Source organism: Sceloporus occidentalis, unplaced genomic scaffold (genome assembly GCF_023333645.1).
Source record: "Sceloporus occidentalis isolate IW3139 unplaced genomic scaffold, rSceOcc1.0.p SCAF_10, whole genome shotgun sequence".
NCBI lineage: Eukaryota > Metazoa > Chordata > Lepidosauria > Squamata > Phrynosomatidae > Sceloporus > Sceloporus occidentalis.
Window position 1 is genome coordinate 20954267 of NW_028316990.1, and position 26198 is coordinate 20980464.

General features: G+C 43.4%; 1 protein-coding gene across 3 annotated transcripts in view; it reads left to right on the forward strand.

The window, feature by feature from the left end:
- The window catches only part of CHST8 (carbohydrate sulfotransferase 8), a 163429-nt gene that overhangs the window by 34905 nt on the left and 102326 nt on the right, over positions 1-26198 (forward strand). For 2 of the 3 annotated variants that reach the window (XM_089540731.1, XM_089540732.1), the window contains exon 2: positions 8708-8929. In XM_089540731.1, the coding sequence (XP_089396857.1) occupies positions 8821-8929 (109 nt within the window). In that variant the 5' untranslated portion in view covers positions 8708-8820. Of the gene's footprint in view, positions 1-2118; positions 2186-8707; positions 8930-26198 lie in introns of those variants that run through there. The other variant, XM_089540733.1, reaches the window with a different exon arrangement.

Sequence of the window (26198 nt, forward strand, 5' to 3'; positions counted from 1 at the left end):
TCCTGGTGCATCCGTCTATGGGGATGTTTGCCCAGCCTTTGCCCAGGGCTGTGCCTTTACATCCAGCCTGTGAGCCTACTATATGCGGAGTCACAGCTCCTGGAGGAAGCGGAAGGCTGGCCTCACCTCCTTTCCTTTGTCCTTTGCCGTTAATTAAACCTGTGCTTTCCTCCTGAGGGACAATTAAACATCTGCAGGATGGGGGGAATGGGAGCACCGGGCTCCTCTTTTGCATCTTCCTCTTCTCGGTGTAATTGCTTGGATTTTAATGAGGAAGCGTGTGAATGTGCGTGTGTGCGTGTGTGTGCGTGTGTGTGGCATGCCTAACTATGGCTGCCTTGGTTTGCAGTGTTATTTGCATATCACTTCATCAAGTTAAAAAGGGTGTGAAAATGCCACACTCTTCTTCTTCTCTCCTTATGCTAGGTTTTAATGAAGGATAAAGTTTCGCGCTAATGACGGTCGGGAAATTAGTTTCAAATCCCCCGGGACTCATGAAAGAGGCACCAAGGATATCAAAAGGACAAAGAGACGGGGGAAAAAGAGGGAAAATGTCAAAGGCATGAGCTATCATGGAGGCCTTTGGTAACATCTTTCAACTAGGCTCCAATCATGGCCAAAATGGACCTCCTTCTCCCCATGTAAGATGGGGAAAATTGGGTTGAAGGGTGAGTTACGATTGTGGCAATAGGGTCAAACCTGGGACTAAGTAGTGATTGTGAATTCCAAACATTCTGGGTATATCCAAAAAGACAAACAAATAGAACAGATCAAGCCAGAGATCTCCCTGGAAGCCAGGATGACTAAACTGAGGCTATCATACTTTGGCCACATCATGAGAAGGCACAGATTGCTAGAAAGGACAATAAGGCTAGGAAAGGTAGAAGGTAACAAGAGAGGAAGACTGCATGCCAGATGGATGGACTCTCTATAAAAGAGGTCATGGGTATGAATTTGCAGGACCTGAGCAGAGCAGCGGAGGACAGGGAGTCTTGGAGATGTCTCACCCTGGGTCTTACTTTACTGTTGCAAAGAAATCCATACAAAGTAGGGAAGTATAGTCAGAAGAAAGTTAACTATACTTGAATACAAGAGACTCTCTTGTATGTGTCTGTGTGCCGTCTTGAAGCGGATAAGCCTCGCGGATGGACGCTTCACAGACAAAAAGCTGTAAATACTAATTTTTAAGAGAGGAAGGGGAGCGAGGAAGTGATCTCTTCAGGCGGGAAGCAGAAAAGCTTCAATTGCACCAACCGAGAAATAGAGAGAGAGAAAACAAGGCATGCACTTTAAAAAGTCCCTCTCCAACTCTTAAGTACTAAAGCAACAAGTGTTGATGACTTTTTCAATTCCAGTGTGCCCTCAGCTTACTTCCATTGCAGCAAATGGAGTCCAAAGTGTCAAAGTAGTTTGCATTCAGTGAATTGCATAGAAGGTAGATGAGTGGATGGGCAAAATCTTGTCCTTCCCAGCTGCCTCAAGCAAAAGCAAACTGCTGCAGCTTCTCCCAGATTGTCTATTCTTCCTCATTTGTGTCTTTTGCCATCTTGACCACTCCAGGGTTGCTTCGCCATGCGGGTCCTTGTTTTCCTCGGTGAAATGGTGCAATTGCATGCAATCCTAGGATCTGCAGCTTGTGGTGACACCAAAGCTCTCTTACAGAGAAGGCTAAAAATTGCCTAAAACTACATATCTCAGAATCCCATAGCACTGAGCCATGGTGGTTAAAGCGGTGTCAAACTGCATTGTTTTCTGTAGTGCAGGTGAGGTCTAACATGAGAAGGATGAATCCAGAGCATTGCATGTCTAGCTAGCTGTGTCCTCATAGCTAAGCAAAGTTTGTTTGGCCAAAGCTGGCTTTCCGGCTTGACGCATGTAGCCACTTTTCCCGACAGCGAGGCTCCTGCTGTTTTTCGAAACCTTTGCATGACCCTCCTGAAATGTAGCTCTGTCTAGCTAATACGAGACAAGAGAGTCCAGCTAATGCTACGCAAGAGGGACCCGCAGTGAAAGATTGCCCTGGATCTTCTTCCCTTGCGGACAGGACTTCTTTTGCACAGATCTCACTCAGCCATTCTCTCTCGCTCTTAATACAAGCCATTGATCTCCTCCTCCTCTCATCTGAAACCAAACATTTTATGACTACTGAGGATGTCGAGTCTTCATTGATTCTGGGCAGGAAGAGGTACCTTTAGATCTTCTTTATTGTGCCTTGCAAACATCAGGGTGTTGAGAACGCTATCTTGTTTCACCATTTCTTCATTTGGGTTCTGTTTTCTATCAGCAGTGACTGCCTCGGTCTGTTGAAAGCAGACTGTCTGAAAGATTGCATGCATCTCTGTGTATAGCAGTCATTCCCAAACTTTGTTCCTCCAGGTGTTTTGGACTTCAGCTCCCAGAAGCCCCAGCCAAAGTCAGGAGTTCTGGGAGCTGAAGTCCTAAAACATCTAAAGGACCAAAGTTTGGGAATCGGTGCTTTAAAACCTCAAGATCTTCAGGTGAGGACTTTTGTTTCATTCCTACCATCGTCACTAGTACTCTTGGGGTGCATCTACACTGTAGAAATGATGCCGTTTGATACCACTTTAAGTCCTGTAGCTCTATGGAATCCTGGGTTTTGTACTGGATTTTTACAAGGTCTTTAGCCTTCTGTGCCAAAGAGTGCGGTGCTTTGCAAAAACCTACAAATCCCAGGATTCTGGAGGATGGAGCCATGGCAGCTAAAGTGATGTCAAACTGCATTATTTCTACAGTGCAGATGCAGCCCAGCATGGAAACCACTTGTAAGAAATGGGATTCCACCTGAGCATTAAGGAAGAACTTCTTTGCTTTAGGAGTTGTTTGACAGTGGAACAGACTGCTTTGGTATGAGACTGAGTCTTTTTCTTTGGAAGACTGTGGCTTCAGTTGTGTTTTCCTGCATAGAAGGGGGTTGGACTGGGTTGCCTTTGGAAATATGTACCATTCACCCCATACGATTCCAAATGGCAGCAATGTCTATGCAAAAGGAAGCTTGGATTCAAAAGGAAAACTCTTTCAGGGAAGAGAGGGAAGACTCTGTGTTCCTGCTGTGTTCAATCAAAATGTTGTATGTAGTTATTTGGGGGCATCTCAGCATGGCTGCAGCAAGTCATCATTGGGATCAAAGTTGCAGTTTGCACCCCGGTGTTCATGCCTAACTCCCATCATTGTTCAGCCCTGAAAAATACTACCTTGCCAGGATGTTGCTATCTGGATCTCCAGGGGCTGTTTTTCATAGTTTTCCCCCCAGTTTGTGGCATTAAACCTGCACATTTATGCTTGACAGTGCATAGTCACCCCATCTCTGGATATTGAGGCTGTTATTCCATTGCTTCTTGTCCATGGTTGGCACTCCATGGTCACTGGAATGGAAGGACAGGGCAGGTAATGGGCACAATGAACCCAAAGAACAGATAAAAGCTGGGAACGTCCCAAGTCAGGTTGGTGGTGTTTTGATTGTGTATTCCTGCATGGCAGAGTTGGGTTGGATATGATGACCCTTCCAGCTCTATGATTCTGCGTTTAAGTTCTCTGTGTCTCTGTGGAAAAGATACTAGGAAACTGTTGTTGCTGGTGGCTTCCCATTTCAATGGGGTTTTGGAATTTATGCCGACGCAATAGATCCTTGGTATTTGTTGGAGTTTGCCGCTTTGATATCTGCAGATTTGATAATTCATGGGTTTGATTAATATGTTCTCTCCAGGGATATCTAGGTCCTCCAGTGCAACTCTATGGTCAACTTTAACTAAAAGTTGTGCCGAAAGACTTAGATATTCCTAGAGAGAATACTCTACTAGACCTTTGTAGCTCTTACTTGTTTATGGTCAGTGTCTGTCGGATGTTGGCCATAGAGTTGCATTGGAGGACCTAGATATTCCTAGAGAGAATACTCTACTAGGCCTTTGTAACTCCTCCAGCGCAGTTCTATGGTCAGTGTCTTTTGGATGTTGACCACAGAGTAGCGCTGGAGGACCTAGATATTTCTAGAGAGGTGTCCTCTTGGGCAAAAACATGGCGTTTTTGTTATTTGCGGTTTTTCCATATTCATTGGGGTCCCTAACCCTAGCAAAGATGGAGGGACAAGTGTATTTCTTTGTCAAACAATTCCCCTGGAAAACTTTGGGACATTATAAAGTTGTGGGAGAACTTTGCAAAATAATAATAATAATAATAATAATAATAATCTTGCCACTCTATTATTCTTCCTGATGGGTTTTCCTAACTGTGGAGGAACCCATTTTTCTTCGAGATGGAAATGAATAATTGAGCATATTCTTTTCCTGCCTAGAGAGGATGCAAACTCCAAAGTGAGAGATCAGTTGCTGACTTTCCTTCTGGGCCTGAAAGCTGAACCGTTTGCAATGGCAACTATCGGCAAACTATCTCTGGCAGCGAGATACAGTGAGGAAAGATAGGGAGTTAGATGGTCATTTTTTATGCCTCGTCTCAGAACTTTAGAAAATGGTTTTATATTCCATGGGTTGATTATTATCAGTGCAGCGCAATGATAAGCAGCAGCTCCCTACCAAGTTGCTTGCTGAAAAGAAATTGAGCGTGCAAATAGTATTTCATCATAATCACCGCGGCGGTGCAAAGTCATTCATAAAAAAAAGCAGGGATATATCGAGATCCAATATTGTTTTAGTCCCAATCAATATTAATAATTGTTTGAATTTTTTTCTTTTTTTAAAGTGCGCTGTACCATTGACAAATGTGCAAGAATCGGGGAGGAATGGCCCGTGTCTTGGATTCAATGATTATACATAAAGGGAGCCATAATTTAACTTTCAAATGTTTCTGTCCAAAAAAGAGAAAAAAAGAAAAATTACAGGAGATGCCATTGATCCGCAGAAGAAAATAGTTATCTTTTATTTATTTGCAAAACGTTAGGCCCAGCTTTAATTATATATGAGCTAAAAAGGTCAGTTGCTCTTTCTTATGAAGATTGGCAGCGAGGAACCCACGGGTTTCATGCAAAATAATGTGTATACAATGCCAGGCTCTGAAACTCTGCCAAACCCTTTGCTGCTCAGGAAGGCAGGAGGTTGCGCAAACATTAGCAAAGGTTAATTTTGGAGGATTGAGGGGAGGGAGACCTTTTGCATCCCTGACAACACAAAAAGCGTTCACTTTTCAGAGAGGTTTTGTTTTATTTCGTTTTATTTTTTTGGCTCTGCAGTTATGGGGAAGAAAATTTCTTTGCGGAACGACGGTCTTTACCTGAAACGCATGACGAGAACGGATGCCGCAAAGGTTACTGTTTTGTTATTTTCAGCCTTTCTTGCAAACCTTGGAGGCTTTGGTATTTAGGCCGGTTCCTTATGCTTTGCTTTGATGGGATCTTGTGAAAAGGACAAAGGGGGAAGGTGGGCTGAGTTTAGCAAAGGCCAAGGATGGGCACCAGGTTTTCAGATTGACGTAAGGGGTTTTCATCAGTTTCGGTGTTGGTTTTGGAGAAATTGGAGGAAGAGCGGAGAGAGAAACAAAGATAGTCAGATTATTATACTTTGGGAAGTAATGCCATTCAAAGATTTGGGAACTATTTTAGCCCCTTGCCCAGATCCTTCGTCAAGTCACACTCTCTCAACCTCAGAGGATGCCAATGGCAAACCCCTTCTGATGAAACCTGCCAAGAAAACCCCACAATAGGCTCGCCTTAGGGTTGCCATAAATCAGAAACAACTTGAAAGCACAAAACAACATATCAGAGGTTTAAAAATATATAGGTAGGGGTCTAAATTTTAGGCCACTTCATCCTTGCATAAGAGGATGAATAGGTATAGTAGTTTGCCAACTGTGGTGGGGGGAAAAGAATATTCTGCCATAGTTGAACATGCTGAAGTGTAATGGAAGGATTATTCTGTGCAGAAGAGCACATGGGATGGTATATCATTTTAAATATATTTTACTATTTTAATGTGTTTTAATGGGAGCCAGTGTGGTGCAGTGGTTTGAGAGTGGGGCTATGACTTTGGGGACCTTGGGTTCAAATCTCTGATTGACCATGAAACCCACTGGGAATCGAACCCAGGATCTCCAGTGCCGTAGTCCAACTCTCAAACCATTACACCACACTGGTTCACATTACACCTTTAAAAGGGAATGGCATTAAAAAGTGAACGATATTTAAAACAATACACCAATGTGGTTTTTTTGGGGCTGCGTGGCCATGTTCTAGAAGAGGTCGTTCCTGACGTTTCGCCAGCATCTGTGGCTGGCATCTTCAGAGAAAATATACCAATTGTTCTGGGCTCTTCTCCGCAGAGCAATTCTTCCGTAACACTTCAGCGGGTGCAAATATGGTGCAAGGATATTCCTTTCCGTGTCTGATAAAAATGCCCACCTGCTTGGACCGGGGAAGTTGCAGTAAACCCCAACCAGATTCCAGCCCCGGTTTCCATATCGAAGTGCGTCTCCATCCGTGCGCTGGTAATGCGCACCCATCATTCCGCTAAACGTTACTCATGCAAGAAATGTCAAATCTGTGTGGGTCCCCCTTGCTTCCAACTGCCAGCTTCTGCCCCGTTCCCTTCTTGACTCGTGGGTGGCTGATGTGAGAAAATTATTTCCAGACTTTCTTTTTAATTAGAGGTTTCACGTTAACGACTCAAAAATCACGATTAGCGGGGGACCGCGGCGCGCGTCTCGGCGAAATGCCTGGGAGTTTGAAAATCACCTTGACAAAACAGATGGGGCTCTCAGTCATTAGGGAGAAAGTGTTTGCACTCTTTTGGTGACAGGCAAATTAGTCACCGAGACTTTAAAGATTAAGAGGACTTGCGTGTCGGGAGGGGAAGTGGATCCTTGATGCGCTTGGATATAAAAGTTGTTAATTTTCTTTCCTTCTTAAGAAAGAGAAAAAGAAGAAGAAGCATTGCACTTGCTTCGCTGCTTTCTGAAAACTTAGGAAAGTTGTTAATGAGAGTTTGCTAAGTTTTGAGAAAGCAAGCTGGAAAGCTGCATCCACACTGCAGAAATGAAATCTATGTTGGTGCCACTTTAACCGCATTATCATCGTCGGCGTCGGCTGCGTTTACTCTAAAGTAGTATCAAACTGCATTATTTCTGCAGTATAGATGCACCCCCTAAAAAGCTAAATTTGCTTTTCCTTGAGATTACTAAGAGTTTAATAATTCCACAGTATACACCAGTATACACCAGCCAAGCTCCCATTATTCCCAGAATAGTTTTCCAGCAGCATCCATAACAGATACTAACAAGAAGGGTGCAAGGGTTTCAATTTATTTTGCAAACATATGTTTTTTAAAAGAGCCCAACTGTTGCACATTTTTCAACCCAACTATTTCTAAGCTTATGGACCTTCCAATATCTATATCATTCTTATTTCCTCTGCAGTCAAGGAGTTTGCTACCCCAAAGCGCACAAGATGAAGCTTGTTTTATTTCTATCACCACCCAAAAAATAAAGGCGTAAGGAAAGAACATTGAGATCATATCTGTCCCAGCGTGAATTGTCCATTATTGTTTAACTGGGGGGAACCGAAACAAGAAATGTAGGCCATTTATTTAATTATGACTGTAATCCTGAGCACAAATGAGCTATAAAGTCCTGTAGCAGGTATGCAGTAGTCCCCTTTCCATTGCTGTTTCCAGTTATTGCATGGAGAAATGGCACTGTAATTCATGTTTGCAGTGGCTAAAAAGGGGACATTTGGAGGCTTTTTGAGATGGCTGCGCAAGCCCAGCGTTGGTGCGGCTTGCGTCTTCCTTGCCTGTTCACACATGTAGGCTATGACCTCCCTGTACTGATATTCATTATTTATCCCAGCATAATGAATAGCACAACTCATGCCTTAGTTGTGAGTTTATGACTATTAAACAGAAGTAACTACTCCACAGCCAAAAGCCAGTATAGTGCAGTGGTTTGAGTGTTGGACTGGGACTTCAGGAGACCAGGGTTCGAATCCCTGTTCAGTCATTGAAACCCATTAAGTGACCTTGGGCAAGTCACACTCTCTCATCCTCAGAGGAGGCCACAGCCAAAACCACCTCTGAGGAGACCTTGCCAAGAAAACCCCATGATTGAATGAACTGAATGCATTGTATTGTATGAACTGAGTGAGTGAGTGAGTGAGTGAGTGAGTGAGTGAGTGAGTGAATAAAAGAATGAATGAATCACACATTAATTGTACCATGCAACCCTAGCACTGAATTGGAAACATCGCACAACTGAACATAAACATGCAAATGCTCAACCACCTTCACAATTTAATGCACCTCCACATGAACACTTTCACATCTGAAACCTTGAGGCAAATGTGGATATAATGCACCAGACAAAAAAGGAAAGAGAGGAAGAGGGAAGTAAAACCTAAGCATAACAATCTGCACATATGTCTAGAAAAAAGAAGAGGGGCCAAACACCAAAGTCTATCGGTCTGTCTATTGTGCATTCATGTACACACATGCACACTGTTTCAGGTTACAACTCTCCAGTTGCCTCCCCATTAAAGCCCCTCTTCCTTTCCTTCTTCCTCCATAGCATTGTTGATGGTTGACTAGGGGACGATTTGGGATGGGATGCATCCAAAGACTAACCTCTTCAACCCCATTCAAAACCCCATAGGTGTGTGCAACACTCACATATATCACTAACAGGATCCTAGACACAGTATAGGATTGCAGTGACAAGTCTTCTAAGAGGGTCTGTGCTCACTCCCCACCAGGTCGCATGGGAATGGAAAACCAGCTGAAACGATGACCACAGCCTATGCTCTGGAGAAGTCTACCCTTTCTTCTTCCCGTGGGTCCAAACTGGATTGATTGAAGGACATCAAGGATGAAGCTGACCTGCATGTTCTCCTTCATCCTGCTGTTCGGTGCAGCTGGCCTCCTCGTCTTCATCCACCTGCAAGACCCAGAAGAGATCATCCATCAGCAGACACCAGGTTAGCATCTTGGGTTCCTTTGCTGCGCTGTTTCTCTTGTGACCTGGAGAATTTGTTTTGCATTTGTGTACTGGGAATGTCCATGTTATGAATGGAAGAAAGGACAGGGCAAGTTTCTGGAGAAGACCTGAAAAGCTCATCTTGGCCATGCAAGTAGCACATGTTGGCCATGGAAGGTGATGCTGACCAGGCAAGTAGGTCTTTCTGTTCCCTCCAAAATGTGCAAACTCCTATTCAAGAAGACTTGATTTCAACCTTTCATAAAAGCTGCAGAACCTGAGAATTGAACCATGATTGTCTATCAGCATCACTTGTACAGTTGTCTGTGTATTTCTCTGTACGTTCATCCCCTCTCTTCCTCTTCCTTTCCCCACTTCTGATTTGTCTCGCACCCAAGACAGACTATGTCTAGAAACCATGTGTCAGTAGTGGACTGCAAAGCACATGAAACGAATCCAAAATACTCAGGACTGTCATGGGCTGTAAGAGCAGTTTCCCAAGTTTAAACTGTAGCCTACAAAGCAAGGGCTCAGTCCAGACCAATGGTGGCGGATGGTATCAGTGATGAAATAAATAAATATGAACTTTAAAGGAATGATCCAATGTGCGAAACCAATGTTGGAGAAGAGGGTTCAGCATCATAGATAGCTCTTTAAAGTTCAGGCTGAAATCCAGAGCGGATAAACTGCACCATTGATATGTCAGTCATTGGACACTACTGGCTTAAAGTCTTCTATGACCTGCATTTTAAATAGTAGTAAGAGATATGTTTGCTTTTAAAAACTGCTTTTTAAAGAGTTCTGTTTTCAGGCATAGTGAAGTGTGAGACAGACTGACTTTGTTTATGTGGTTTGGAGAATGGCTTCCTCCTGGTGGTATATAAAGTTGCTACAGCTTTGGTCATCTGGGTTGGTGAGATTTCCTCGGCTTGTATGTTTGATCCAGGAATTGGATCCTGTTCTTTAAAACCATCCTTCAGGGTTGTAATCTCCTGCATTGTAATCTAGGCTTGGATGAAGAAGAGTTTGCAAGTAGAGTTTTGTGTTGCAGTCTCTGCTGGGTTTAAAAATAGTAAAACAATTGTGGTTTTTGGTATGATGTTGCACACTTGTCAGGATCGGAAAGGAATTTCAGCGGTTGTGAGGTTATTGCGAGCAAAGTTACTCATTTCACACCTTCCATGATTCATTCTGAGACAAAGCACACCATGCTTGAAATTTCCACAGCCGTGAGGCTTGTGATGTGTTTTGTGCCCATGAAACCATGCGCCCGTTTTAAAAGGGGGAATGCCTAAAAATGTGTACAGTTGGAAAAGTCCTTGAGGGGGGAAAAGCACATTAGGAAAAGTGTGCAAGAAAAAGGAGCATGGGAAATAACATAGATTTCTTCTCATGAGGGAGAAAAATTAAAAATCTTATAGTAAAAAGTTAGGAATAAAGCCACGTCCAAAGCCTCCATAAGGAACTTTCCTCAAAGCTAGATGAGTGCCCATGTTGTTATTACTATTATTATTTGCAAAATTGGGACTCAATGTTGCTTATGGTCTAAAAGCGCAGTAGGACAATTAAAACCTTGCAAAAGTGACAACTAAAATGCAATCAAACAATTACAATACAAGGCTTTCCCCTACTCTTTGCCTTCAAATGCACTGCAGCATTATACTCGGAGGAGAGACTCATTGCTCCTGGTTACTCCTTGCCATCCAGTTTAATTTGGGATGGCATGGTTTACAAACCAAAGTTAATAAGAGATAGTTTGCTCCTTTCCATTTTTCACTGCCTGGTCTAGGAAGGCTTGTTTACTGTTTTCAGCTCGGTACAAACTCCGCTACTTAAGCCGGGATAAAAACGAGAGCCATAAAACCTTAAGTAATGCTTACATTACTTCCCGTCAGCAAAGCACTCCTGACAGTAGCTGTTTGTGTTGATTTGTTACCATTCATTTATTCTTTCCCTGCGCTGTGCACGCTGCAACCTTAATTGTAATCCTGTACTGAGAAAGCAATATCAAAGTCATTTTCCACAACATTAGTTACAATTTTCTTCTGATCCTTCGAGTGAAACAAGCCCGTCCCGTTGGCTTCCCTGAATGTATAAACCTTGATTACATTTATCTGTCGAAAACGAAGGGCTTACAATATATATTAGGTGTAGGTTGCCCAGCATGCTGGGATGTTGTAGGGTCTTCCTTTATTTTTCCCCTTTGTGGTTGACAAGTAACTTCAGCACCACACAGCAAGGCCTTTAATGTTGTGCATACACTGTTTATGATCACAGATTTTTGTGCGCATCTATGTAAATAAAAGAAGCTATTTTGCTGGCTTGGTCAGATCATGGTAGCTTCATCCATAGTAGACACTTTGAGGGATGGTATATAGGAAATACTCCGCTTCTGATCTGATTGTATGAATGTCAGTGTGAATGTTAGTTGATGATCCGTTATTTTAGTGAATTGACATTAATGTTATTGTTTGGACTACTGTATTTAAATGGAATTGTTTTATTGCTGTATAAATAAAAAAATATTGTTATTATTATTTCTAAGTAGGCCTAAGTCTACGAAAGCTCATGCTCCAACCTCTTTTGCACAATTAGGGTGCAACACTATAGAAATGATGCAGTTTTGACACCACTTTAATTCCACCCTGTGGAATCGTGGGATTTGTAGTTTTGCAAAGTCCTTTGCCTTCTCTGCCCAAGGGTGCAATTGCCTCACAAAATTACAAACCCCAGGGTTCTGTGGGATGTAGCCGTGACCATTAAAGAGATATCCCATTGCATTGTTTCTACAATGTAGATGCAACTTTAGTCTCAAAGATGCTGCAGGATCCCTTTGCATACTGAGAATATTCCAGACTTAACACGGGCGATGCCTCTGAATTCTTACTAATGAATGCTGGAGCAAAAATTGTAGGGCTGGACGCAGTGTCCTGTAATTTACACATTCGCTTTGAAAGTAATACATTGGAAGCAGCTGAATGCTCCGGCTGCCAAAATATACCCACCATTTCATTTTGCTGGCACTTGCTTCTAACTGGACATTATGATCCTTGGCCCAAGCGGCCTTGAGATGATGATGATGATGATGATGATTATGATGATGATGTCCCATTCTTCCATAATCAAATTGGCTCTGGCTCTTGTTTGTGTGAGTGTCCATAATGTCATCATTACCATTTGCCATGACGTCACCAAGAAAAATCACGTAGGTTTTCAGCAATAAGAAGTCTAACAATGCCTTGCACATCCATGCAGATGCACATTCTTTCGTAGCATTCAGTGGCTCATTTGATTGAAAATCCAGTTGCGCATCCAGTTGCAAAACATAGCCATTCAATATGAAACATTGCCATTCAACACAACACAGGACACCACCGCCAATGTGTAACTCCACAGGTAGACATCTGTGCTGCACAACACCTTCGTAGGATTTTGCCAGCGGCAACCTTGACCACCTTGCAACAAGAAGCCTATATATCAAAAACCAAGCCTAAAAGAAGTTCAGCCGGCAGGAAGCTCTTGTCCTCAAGGTGTGACCTCCAACTTTCAGCAAACTTAGATCAGAGCGGAGAACAGGCCTTGTTAGCTCTGCAGAAACCTCTTGTAAGCTTTTCTGTGAGTATCAGGAGCACGTTTGGCTTTAGGTCAGACTCCGGTGAGGAGGTCACAGTCCTTTAATGCCAAGTATAATATCAGCGCTTGTCAAAGAAAGATAAATCCAGGCCCTGTGCTCACACCTGCGCCCAGTCTCCAGTTTTGGTTTGGTGCTCTGTTGTTTCATTCGCTTAAGAACCATAGTTACAAGTTCTAGGGGTCGTAATCATTGAATGTTGTGACACTCGGAGTAAATAGCTGAAGGTGTTACCAGCAAATGTGTGCTTTCCAGCAGTCCCAGTTCTCCCCATCTTCACTGGTTATAGATGAAGGAGTTTCTGTGTGTGCAAGCATGTACAGAGTGCAAGCACGCTTGCAGGGGTGTCACTAGGGGCGTGCGAGGGGTTCGGACCACACTTGGTGAAACCTTGGGTTGTAAACTGGTGCACTGGTGGGAAGTGGGTGCCATTTGGGTCTGGTGGCTCTAATGCCCACGTGAAAAAGCAAGTCTCTTCCCGTTCTTACCCAGCAAGCAGCTCCGCTGACCCAAAAAATGTTGTTGAAGAGAGGAGGGAGATGCCAGCCATAGCCACATTGCCCGAAAAACCCACAAAAAACTATGGATGCTGGCCATGAAAGCCTTTGACTTCACAGAGGAGGGAGAGTATTAAAAAGGCATCCGCACCAGGTGTCAGCTATACTAGGTACTCCATTGCTTCCTTGCCTAGTTAATTAATCAATTAGATAAAATTAATAATTAAATTTATTACATCTGTATTAAAATTAATCATTATTAATGGCTGGCATTCTGCTTGGGGCTTATGTCTTTGTAAATGGCCTCAAGCGTGCGCAAAATTCGATTGAGTATTTTTGCAACATCGATATTCACCCTATGGCAGTGTTACAGCATCTGGGCATCCATTGGACAACGGTAGAGAGACCAATGCTTTATGGTCTGATGTGCATTAAGACACTCCCTGACATACATCTGAGCACTGTATAGAAAGTGAAAGAGCACAATAGGAGTGTGCAATGCACACCAGAAGTAGCCAATGTGCCTTGATTGGAACACACTTGAGAGTGCATGGATGTTAATCTTCACAATCCACTAACAGTTTCGTTGTGTTTTGGCAACCTAGCCAAAGATTCGTAAAGTTATGAAATGTAGACTGTGCTGTAGAATCTGGACAGTATTACTTAATTGTCTATATCACATCTCAAGCCCTGGCCTAAATACTCTGAAGGTGTCAGATGCCATTTGATTTTGGAAGCTAAGCATAGTCAGCCCTGGTTATTACTTGGTTGGGAGACCACCAAGGAGTACCAGGTACTAGAGGCTCCATTTCAGAGGAAGGAACCTGGTTCTGGAGATTAGCTGCACAAACCAGACTTACGACAGTGAAATCACTGAAGGTGCACCGTCCACAAATGTTCTTCCCTGATCCAGCATCAAATGCAGTTGCAACTTATGGATGTCTCTGATTATGGTTTTGGGGCTGTACTTAACCAGATCGACCGAGAGATTTCCAGTTGTACTTTTGGCAAAAATGTAATAATAAAGGGCATATTCTGTGCTCAGAAAGCATGCAACGCGCATATGGAGGAATGGCAGACTTACCTGTGGGGTGGCATTCTCACATTGTGTGTTGAGCACAACCCACTTACAACCTTGTTGAGAATGAAGAGTTTGCTAAAGGCAGGAATGAGGATTTCCAGGTCATCTGCCAAACTGTTATCTTACAAGATGGAGTGTTCCTGGCATTGAGAATGGTGCTGCAGATGGTTTATCCTGGCTACTTTTGCTGTTTTCAGAAACTGAGTAAGACGACTTGGTCGCTTCAGCCAGTTCCAGAACAATTTAAATTCCCTTGCTTTTACTGACAGATACAATGCAAAGTGCAGGATAACCTCACAGTGAGATGGCTGTAAAACATGCGTAATATGAATCAGACCTTATTGTTTTTCCTCAAGAGCCACAAGGAATTGTCCTTATTTGATAGTCTTGCATCCTGGGTCACTTGCCTTCTTTTGTCCCACCAGAATTGGAAGCAAAATCAGGACAGTTGGTCCTGATACACACAAAGGGATTGTACAAATCATACAATTGATGGCCAGGAATGGATGCACAGGCGGAGTTGTGCAATTTTGTATAGTCATTGCTAACATTTCTCCCCGTTCTCTCTATGGAAGAAGCTGGGCATTGACAGCATGCTGCCCATTGCAGTCATGCCATCACCTTTGCAGACTAGAAATAAGTTTTGACTTCCTGTCCTGCTTCTGCCAGGTTATCAAGTTCCCCTTTCCACTTTTTGACACAAGAAGGAGATCCCCGGGAATTGATCTCCGATAATGGCGCTTGTATAGAGCCGGAGACCTTTTCTTCACAGTAGTGGGGCTGCACACTGTCTGGCCTCCTGCTGAAGAACCCATTTACTGCCTTCCAGGCTCCTGGTGGGGAGCCAGTTTCTTGCCTGAAAGGAATATCAAACGCACGCTCAACCGTTTGCCATCTGCAAGTAAATGCAAAGGGAGAACATTTTAATAGGAGCTTGATGGAAAGTCTACAGAGAGGTAAGGCATGGAAAACCATCATTGCAGAATTTTTAAACAAGTTTAGAGAGCGGCACAGCGTGCCTCAACATGGAAGACATGCGCTGAATTGTTATACATCCGGGGTAGCCATATAGCAAAGTAGCATCCAAAACCCACAAAGCAACAATATCTTTATTGGGATAACTAAAATGCACAAAATACATGATGCAAGCTTCCAAATCTCCACTGGCTTCTTCATCAGACAAAGGTGTTAAGATCATACAGAAGAAAGAAAAATAATGACAATGTTAAGAGTCACAGGATTAAATTTTGTCAAGATGTTATTGATGTTGGGGCTGCATTTGGCATGTTTTACCTAAACAGCACCTCAAAGTTTTCCAAATGCAAGAATATGGAGGCTTCTTGAGAAATGTTCTCAACCTCTGAATTGAAGGGGAATGGGGCAGCCTTGCAAAAGACAGAAGGACCCTGGATCTCAAAGGAAGTATCTTTTCGTCTAAGGTTGTGGAGATGAGCTATTTGGACACTATGCAACTTCCATGTAGAATAGGAACACTGCACAACTGCACAACACAAGTCAAGGACTGGAATCAATGCACAACGTACAATGTATAAATACACAGTAAAGTCTTTAACCAATCTCCCTGTGGCCAGAAAAGCCTTCCCGCAAGGGTCTCAAAATCTGGGCCGGTTCCTATTGGGAACGGAGGATTCAGACAGCCTGAATCATAAAGCCAGGACTCAGAGATAGTTGTCGAGTTGTTGCCTTTTTGGAGGTATCTGGATGACGCATCCGCTCAATGGAGGGCTCAGTTCTTACACACTTTTGATTCACTACTCCTTGGATTTCATTTCAAGTCAATAAATAAAATTTCATTTGTGTTTGTAGAATGGTCACGCAAGGCTCCTGAGTTATCTTTGCCTTTCTGTTTCACAAACATGGGATTGTTCCAAGCAAAAGAAAACAGAAAAGAAGGTAATTTCTTTCTGATTTCATGCCTTCGGAGAATCTGGGTGGCATCATTCGCCCAGGCGCCATTAGCAAAGCCACACAGCGTTAACCTTTTGGGGTTGTTTTATCGCTTAAAAAAAGGTACGTGCTCCTTGCCAAAACCGCGTACAGCTTCCCATTTATCCTCAATTGCTTTGTCAAAGCTCCCCTTTCTTTTCTTTTATGTAAAAAAAGTTGCTTGTAAAGATAACAAGCTGCGCATTGTAGAGCAGGAGAGCATTATGGAGATGAGCAGTTATCGCCGAGTTGTGTACACTGCTCTGTAATTTGTACCTAACATGATGGGAGCGTGTGCTTGGAATAAGCAATCGCAAGGAGCGGCGGGGCGGCTGGGGAGCTTGAGGAGGCAGGCACCAATAAACCAAAAGGAAGCCGGTTTGGGTCTTCCTTTTCTAACAACCTGCATACGCGTCTTTGAACATAGGCCCAAAACACACTGCAGAAATAATCCAGTTTGAGACCGCTTTAACTGCCCTGGCTCAGTGCTAAGGGAATTGTAATTTATTGCGGCACCAGAGCTCTCTTGCAGAGAAGGCTAAACGTCTCATAAAACTACAGTTCCCAGAGTTTCCTAGCATTGAGCCAGGGCAGTTAAGAGGGTCTCAAACTGGATTATTTCTGTACACTTGTCCCTCCACATTCACTAGGGTAAGGGGCACAAGACCCCCATGAATATGGGAAAAAACTGCAAGTAACAAAAACACCATGTTTTGAAATGAGAAGACACCTGTCTAGGAATAATCTCTAGGTCTTTCAGTGTAACATTTAGTTAAAGTTGACCATAGAGTTGCTGTGGAGGACCTAGAGATTCCTAGAGAGAACATATTAATCAAATCTGTGAATAATCAAACCTGCAAATATCAAAGCCACAAATATGGAGGGATGAGTGTAGTGTGTTTTGGACCATACACACAGTTCTTTTCTTTCTCAGATCTTACAAAACAGGGATGCAGCACTAGGCTGGTTGAACAAGTGTAGGGAGAAGACTGATGTGCCATTTCAAGAGCAAGTTGTCAAGCTCTCATCAAGCAGTCAAGCTGCAGTGTGTATTGAGCATCACAACTTTCATTATCTACACACAATACACAAGTTGGCATCCGGCTTGAGACACATCCAGGTCTAAGGCATAATCTGCACGGCAGAATTGAAGCAAAAGTTCGACACTGCTTTAACTCGCATGCAGTGGAACCTGGGGATTTGTAGTTTGTTGTTGCACCAGTAGCTCACAAAACTACAAATCCCAGAATCCCATAGTATTGAGCCATGGCAATTAAAGCGGTGTCAAACTGCATTAATTTGTGGGGTTGGGGGTCTATTCTATGGAATGCAAGTAAAAATGCATTGATTTTTTGGTTCTGATTTGGAGCCTGGGTCCACCAGTTGGGAGGTTTGCATCCTTGGTCTTCCTCCTCCATTTTGTTCTTCCTCCTCTGTGTCTCAGCCCTGGCTATAAAGAGTCCTGCGACAGAGCTTGGGATGCAATAAATCCAACACTATCTGCAACCACACATTAAAGCCAGAGGAAATATGTCTTCCAGGAGAGCGGAGAGACCATTACTCAGCCTCCCATTAAGGAACAGTTTGAAGGGCCCTCCTGGGATCTTCTCTGCTTATGGATGTCCAAATGGGAATGGAGATCTGGAGATCTTTCTCACAGCTTCAGCAACATGTGCTAAATTTGCCTTTTCCTGGGAAAGAGAGTTTAGAGAGTGACATGACATGCCTCAACATGGAAGACATGGGCTGAATTATTATACATCTGGGGTAGCCGTATAGCAAAGTACAATAACATCCAAAATCCACAAAGCAACCATATCCTTATAACACAACAACAACAACAATAGTTTGGATTAACCAACACAATCATTATTTTAAATCAGAGGAAAATGGGCAAAAAAGACCCTCCTAAAGTTTTCCACCAGGGAAACAACCTTCGCGACCGGTTCTTGTATTCAAAAATGAACCTAGTAAGTATTCACAGCCTCCTTTGCAAGGACTTTTCTCCTTGCAGCCACAAATCCACTATTCCTTTGCTTGGCCTAATGTTGCTCCTTTCAATCCGGCGTCAGAAAGAAGTCTTGCTGTTGAAAGGCCTGACGCAAGTCTGGTCTGAAGCTTCCCGTGTGTGTGTGTGTGTGTGTGTGTGTGTGTAGTTCTTCCCCTTCTTCCCTGACAGTACCCTTTGTCTTCTCGACAGATATTTGTTAAAGAGGTGTTTGTTTGCTTCAGATGGTTCTATTTTTAAAGCCTTCTGAGGCTGACACCTCGGTGTTGTTTCTGGCTTAAAAAATCAAAAGCCGCACGCTGTCAGCGGAGCCCTATTTTCTGATCGGGCGCAAGGCAAGATATCAGAAGCAAAAACGAAAACCACAATGCTGTGAGGTGTCAGGAAAGATCAACCGTGGAGAGCTGGAAGTTGAAAGCAAGCACTCTTCGTGAAAATAAGCAGAACTCCAACATCGCCGTTTCAGCCGCGAACGTAAACTTTGTGGCATGTCTTGGTTAAAATGCCGGAAAGGTTTCTCAATGGCTTCTAAAAGACTAAAGCTAAAGACAGTATCCTCAAGGCACTGGGTCCAGTGTGATCATGGAAGCCAAGTTGGGTCATCCCTGGTTACTACTTGGATGGGGGAACCACCAAGGAATAGCAGGTTATATTTCTAAGGAAGGAACTGGCCAAACCAGCTCTGAGCATTCCTTGCCTAACAAAACCCTATGAAATCCATGCGGTCACCATAAAGCGGACAGGCGACTTGAAAACCTTGTGAAATTCATGGGATCCCCATAAGTCAATATTGAACTTGAAGGTTCATATACACAAGATGCAAAACACCAGATCCTATCTGATCTTGGAAGCTAAGCAGGGTCATCCCTGGTTAGTACTTGGATAGGAAACCGCTAAGGAATCCCAGGGGCTGGAGGCTCTTATTTTAGAGGAAGAGACTGGCAAAATCCCTTCTGAGGATCCCTAGCCTAAGGAAGCCCTCTGAAATCTATGGGGTTTCCATAAGTCTACAGGTGATGAAGGCACATAACACATGTGCAAGGCACCAGATCCCATCTGACCTTGGAAACAAAGCAAGGTCAGCCCTGGTTAATTATTTGATGGGAGACCACCCCAATGGATCCCAGATACTGTAGGCTACATTTTGGATGAGGGAGCTGGCAAAACCACCCCAAGGATTCCTTGCCTATGACAATCCAAAGTGTGCCATAAGTTGACAGGTGACTCGAAGGTACACACACATAAATACACACACATAAAGAATGCAACCTAGGGTTGTGAGAATGAAAACTGGAGAGGTCTCCTGTCTCCAAGAGACTCGTTTTTCCACTCTTGGGTTTAGTCTGAAGTTGAAAGAAGCTGCCCTAGGTTTTGCACCCTAATCCTCAAATAAGCTCAGTATTTGGGATATAGCTCTTTCAAAAGTTACACTTAAACCTGGAGCAGGATCATCCCCACAAAGACCTGGATGCCCCCAGAAGGTCCCAAACTGAGGAGATTGCATTGGAGGGGAGTTGTTTTCTTATTAATATTGCCAAACAGTTCCGCATAAAAACACTTTGTTGATTTACTGCAGGACACTCCAAGATTTACCTTCCGTTTGTCGCTGTTGTAATTTGCAGTCTGAAAGGTGCGGCCATTGGTGGGAAATAAAATGTGGAGGGCTGTTGCTTCTGCCCCAGGAATTGCTAGTGCAAGACCCTAAATAAGAATTGCATCTGTGTCCACGGAGGTAACCTTTATGGACATCTTTGCCCAAGTCCTAAATCAACAGATTTTTAAAAAATCTAATTAGCTAGTTAAGCGTGTTTGATAGCTTCAATTTATTGAGCCCAGGATGTGGTTATTACCTTGTAAACAGGAGCAATCCTCTAGTAGTTACTTAATTAATGCTGGGAGAGAGGCACCTTTCTGCATATATGAGACTCAGGCTGCATCTGCACTGCAGAATTAATGCAATTTGACGCAGCATTTTCTGCCATAGCTCCAAGCTATTTATAAGAATGCCTTCTTTTTGCTTTTTTGTGGCATTGTATTTATTGGGACTTGAGCATCCATGGGTTTTGGTATCCACAAGGGAACCCAAACCCAATGGATACCAAGAGCCGACCGTTTGCAGAAGTGGGGAAGAGAGATGACATTTTTTTATATATATTCTTTTTTATATTTATAAGAATGCCTTCTTCTTATATAGAGACATTTCTTCAAAAGCAGATGCAAAGGCTTAAAGGTTCTAGAATTTGGGGGCAGGAGAGGGATTCTAACAAGGCAAACCTATACATTTCAAATCAGAGGGAAACCTCTGACTTCAATAGAAGAAAAAAGAAAGAGGTAAAGAGAGACCGATGATAGACAGGCTGATAGATTTTAGTTGTACTTGCAAGTTTGCACCCTTTTGGAGCCCTTAAAGAAGATATCAGCTGGATCTGAGTGTTGCATTTCAGGGAAACGTGTCCATCGTACAGATCAGTTTCGAGGCCAGTGAAATTAAATTTGGAGCCAAGGAAGGGAGAAGCGGGGCTGGCGCTCCGTTCATACTTCAAATGTGGTGGGATATTGGCAGCGCCGTGACTAATGTGGGGAGTAAATCAAGTGCGATTCAGGCTTTGAAGTCAGGGATGCGGGGGGAAAGAGCCAAGCGCAGGCTGGTTTTTCTCCTGCGCAAATTCAGTAATTTCATGGAAGAAGGAAACCGTGTGACCGATTTCCCGTCAGGAGATAAGCGTGCCTGGCTTACCCGGGAGCTTCAGATACTCTTATAATACTCCCCAAATAAACAAGGGGAGGCACTTTTGGGGGGGGGGGAAGGGTATTATTTCCATGGGTAGGGCAATATATTAATTACGCCTTTAAAATAGTACTCAGGACAGTGCCTTTAAATCTCCCTTTAGCACCTTGGAGAGCTCTGTTAAACTTCATTGTGGTCTACTGAACTTTCCTTGGAGAGGACTAAGGGGGCATTCACACTCGGTTTTATGTCCCAAATAGATGAGGATTGCCGCATTGATGCACATTGGGATCGCTGTTCCCATTACGTTTTGGGTTCACGAATCTCTCTGCATCATTTTAACCCTTGTGTCGTTCACACATGCCACCGTTTCAGGATAAAATGGAGCTGCCTCCATTCCCTTAAATGATACAGCGCGATTCAAGTTGATTCGGAAGTGCATTAAGTCCTAGTCCAGTACTCAATTCACTATACCACAATGCCTCTCCTAAGGTTTTCTTGGCAAGATTTGTTCAGAGAAGGCTTGGCACCATTGACTTCCTCTGAGGCTGAGAAGGTGTGACTTGTCCAGGGTCATCTATTGGGTTTCCACGACTGAGCGAGGATTCGAACCCTGATCTCTCAGAGTCCTAACTGATGTGTTTCAGCTGTTGGGGTGTGTCTGTTAATTGTTGTTGCTCCCCACTTCAATCCATGAGGAGAGCTAGATAAATTGTTGTTGTTGTTGCTGTTATTCCACCTCTCAACATGGATCAAGGCAGGGAGCAACAACAATTAACAGACATACCACAGAAGTTCAAACACATCAGTAGTAGTAGTTGTTGTTGTTGTTATTGCAATATTCAAACCGTTATGCCATACTGGCTCTTCTAATCCATATGGACAAATGGAATCAGTTTCCACTCCGGTTTTCCAGAGACAATGTCAGGCATGGACAATATACAGATGATATAAATACACACACACACACACACACACACACACACACACACACTGTATACAAAAGGAAACCCTTTTGCATAATAGCATTCTTGCAGAAATGATAAATATTAATAATAACGGGGGTGCTGCCCTTTATTTCCGCCAGGCCTCAATTAAGCAGCGGAGCGAATGCCTTGGGCAGCTGAGACAAAGAGCCCAATTGAAATATTGGAATATTTAATGGGATCCCAATGAGAGGAGGAAGGATGCCACCGACACTGGGACTGTTTTGGAGCAATGTTCATTTCAGAGCCCCTGGTCTGTTAGCATGAATTTGGGAATTGCAGCTATTAGACATTTGCAGCCTAACTTAATTAGACTTTCCTTCTGATTCTAGCCATTGATTTATTTATTTTACCCCCTCCCTTCTAACATATAATAATGTGTGTCTTGCAAGCCAAATCTCTATGGATAGATAGGTTTTGGGTTTTTTTGTTTCCCCTTTAAAAATACTTTTTTTCCTCCATGAAAAATGAAGGATTGCCAGCCCTCTCATTACAGGAAAACAAATACACGGGTGTAGATTTCACCAGGTGAATGTGAATGCTTCCTGATAACTGTGTTTACTTCCAAAATGTTCCCTTCTCTCAAGTTAGCATGCAATGAGTGAAATGTTATACCCATAGTGAGAAGGAGGCCAAAATTTCGTAGTCCATAAGTGGATGTTCAAGCGGTTCCGAATGGAAAATCCAAGGTGCTCCTTAACCAAACGCGAGGCCTTAATACACATTGGGAGTATTAACAATTCATAAATGCACCAAGGAGAAGTAAAAGGGCTTGGTGGCTGCTCTGCTGAGTCTTACAGAGCATCGATTCCTCGGGGGACGTTGCTGGTCGGTCATCCTAGCAGTTATTCAATAAGCACAAAGTTTGTCCGCATGCATCCCTTTCCTTTGTCATTGTCTCAACTGTCTGCCTCGGTCTCAAGTTGGCAGCAGCTTCTGGAAATGAAGCGCCAGTGTGGGCCGATCAATTGAGAAAGCCCTGGAGGGCTTGGACCAAGCCTTATCGTGAATGCTAACAATGAGAGGCATGACTTTGATGCGCTGCGGGCTATGGTGGGTTGCGCACTTGTTGCTTTGTGCACTGGGTAGGCGGTGGATGATCCACCAGAGGACGCCCAAGATAGGTGCTAGAAGTCTCTTGGCGTCATAGTCCAACACTCAAATCACTATTCCGTGCTAGGATCACCATAAGTTGGAAATGTCTTGAAGGCACACAACAACAACAACAACAACAACAACAACAACAACAACGCAACTTTATATTCGCATAGTTACTTGGTGGCTGCACTATGCAGCTTCATTAGCGAATCGTGATATTTCACAACCAAGTGTGCATGAGTATCTAGACACACAGTGTGCAATTAGTGCTCAGTGCAATTATGCATGATGTGTACCCAAATGCAATTCTTTTTCCCCTTCAGACAAAAATGTCCAACTGCTAACCTAGGGGAACTTTCACATGAGAAAAACAACCACAGGATTCCAGCCAAGGATTTTAAGGTCAAGGGATGGGGCAGATTCCACCTGTTTCCATTCCCTGTCTTCTACAATTCCTTGTAATCATGAAATATTTCATGATTCAGTGCCCTTTCTGGTTGGCCTTATTAAGGCATCGCCTGAATATGGACTCGGCTAATGGACTGAAATACACATTTTACCAAAGGAGAAAACACACATTATTATGTAGCATTGATTCTATTTTTCCAGTTCAGTTGCACTTTGGGTGAGGCTGCTCTTCCAGACCTGGAAATGTTCTTCATGCTGATTTCTTTCTGGGTATACAATTTACTTACTTGTCTGAATGCATTATGTGTTGGCAGTAAGCGTGTACTTTCCCCACCACCACCTTTCCGAAAGTTAAAAAATAAAACTAGTAAATCCTCTTTTGGTTTTTCTACCCACATAAAGTGGACTGTCTGTCAGAAAGTGGCCTTTTGATTTTAATTGAAATTGATTTTTTAATATCACTGCCACTTCACTGGAGTTTATGAGACTCCACGACTCTGGGGCACGTCCTTCGTTTATTCCTCAGAATCCAGGTTTGCAAACATTTTGCAATCTCAGTACAAAGGTGCATTCCTCCTGCAAATTTGGTGAACTTCTGATACCTCCACAAATATATTCTTCCTTTATCTGAAGTATTTAGGAAATGGTCACAATTGGGAGATAAGATCTTGCTGGGGGTAGGCTGGTCTATGTCAAGGGTGTTGGCTTGAATGTAGAGGATTTTCATAGGGAAAAAACACAGTTAATGTATTTATGCATGTAATTCTCATCTCCTTCATAGAGTCCAGCCATCTTGCATGCAGCCTTCCTCTCTTTCTGCTTTCTTCCACCTTTCCTTGCATTATTGCTTTCTCCACTGAGTCCTCCCTTCTCATGATGTGGCCAAATTTCGACAGCCTCAGTCTAGTCATCTTGGCTTCCAGGAAGATTTCTGGTATGATCTGCTCTAGCACCCATCTGTTTGTCTTTGGCCGCATTCCCACTTACAAATAAATCGCTTTGTGAACCAAATCAATGGATCGGTTTGGCAGCGGAACATGGTTCACACTACATTTGCCCCAATCGCATTTTCTTGCTGCAAAATAAAATAAAACAACCCATTTGTGGTTCACATTCACGAATAAATCGATTCAAAATGGACCCACTTCAGCTGAATTTAAATCAATTCTGATCTGTATCTGGTTCACACTTGCGTGGAATCGATTTATCCAAAAAGACAGAAAAAAACCAGCGTCAAAAAGACGCAAGTTAAATGGCTCTGGTGCATGGACCCCCCCTGAATCGCTTCAGAAATTCATTTCAAGTGGGAACTATGGTCATTTAAACTGGTTCAAACCTATTTGTAATCCGGTTTAAATAGTAGTGGGAATGAGGCGTTCTTGGCTATCCATGGTCCTCAGCAATCTTCTCCAGCCCCACATAATCTCAAATGAATTGATTTTTTTCCTATCATCTTCCCAACTGTCCAGCTCTCGCATTCATACACAGCAATAGCGAACCCAATGGCTTGTACAATGGTCCGACTTAGGGTCACCATAAGTCAGAGATGACTTGAAGGCACACAATGCATTTCTGCATAAAATAAGTCTCTGAATGGCCTACCTAGCAATCAAGAACTGCACGAAAAATCATGTTCAATTCTTATTCAGTGGGGTGCATATTGGAAGAATGGTTCATTTTGGCTGCAAGGATGGGGAAACATGGAAATAGATGCTCCTGTTCTCCTCCCTGTCTCTGTGCCTTGGTATCACTGAGTAGCTTCTGCTCCTGTTCTCCTCCCTGCCTCCATGCCTTGGTATCTCTGAGTAGCTGCTGCTTAATATGTGTTTGCACATATCTTTTTGTGGGCAATGCCTGCAGCTGCACCTGGCCAAGGGCATCCCATCCCATCTCGCCCAGCAGGCTCCAACCTTCTTTGGTTAGTACAGTAATTTCCGAAGCGCCGCGTTGGCATGGGCATCCATCCCAAGGAGGCGAGGGGATGTTCTCCTCCACCTGCTCGCCTTTTACTCCACCGTTATCCCACAAGTTGGAAAGACAAACTTGTATTTTAGCCAAGAAATATCTAGAGATTGGAATCATTATTGCCAAGTGCAAAGGAGGAGGAGGAGGAGAAGGAAGGGGGGTATTTTTCCCCTCCCTGTTTGTTTTGACTGCTGCAACATATTTATATCATCCCTGCCTACCGCGCTTGCCTTCTGTCTGAAATTAATTTATAGCGACAATATCATTAAATGTCTGCGCCTTGGTGATTCCTCTGAGGTGGGAGCAATGGGGAAATTGCTGGAAGGAGGTTTGGGAAAAGCTGGCGCGCTGGTGCTCTTTCTCCTTCTGCCTTTTCTTTGTTTTTGGAAAGGATAATTAGAAGTGTCTTCTGTAATATTTCTTGGCCTTCTTAACAAAACAGCAACAACAACAACTGTGGTCCCCATTGAAATGTTCATGCGTCCTTCTTATCGACCGTCTCCGGAAATAATCCCCAACCGTTTTGCAAATGTTCTTGTCCAGTCAAGCAGTCTGCAACCATTCTGTTGGTTGCGTTGTTGTTGGTTTTGTTGCCCAGTTTTGGGTGGAACCTTAATGGGTGGGTTAAGGGGCACTCGCCAAATGTGGGCACAAGACAGTTTGTGACCCACACTCACACCCCTGGCAGGTGTTCTGTTATGGGGAAATTTGAGGTCATGTGACACCGCCTCCAATGTTGTTGTTGACTGTTTTTTGGGGGGTGGTCATAAGGTCAACAAGTGCAGTGGGAAAGAAAAACATCTGCAATAGCTTTGTCCCTCGAAATTTGGTCCCCCCCCCAATATAAATAATTTGGGGTAACTGGAGGAATTGGGGGCCTGTGGGGGGGAAAGCCATGCATTTGGGGCCAAATAGGTTCCT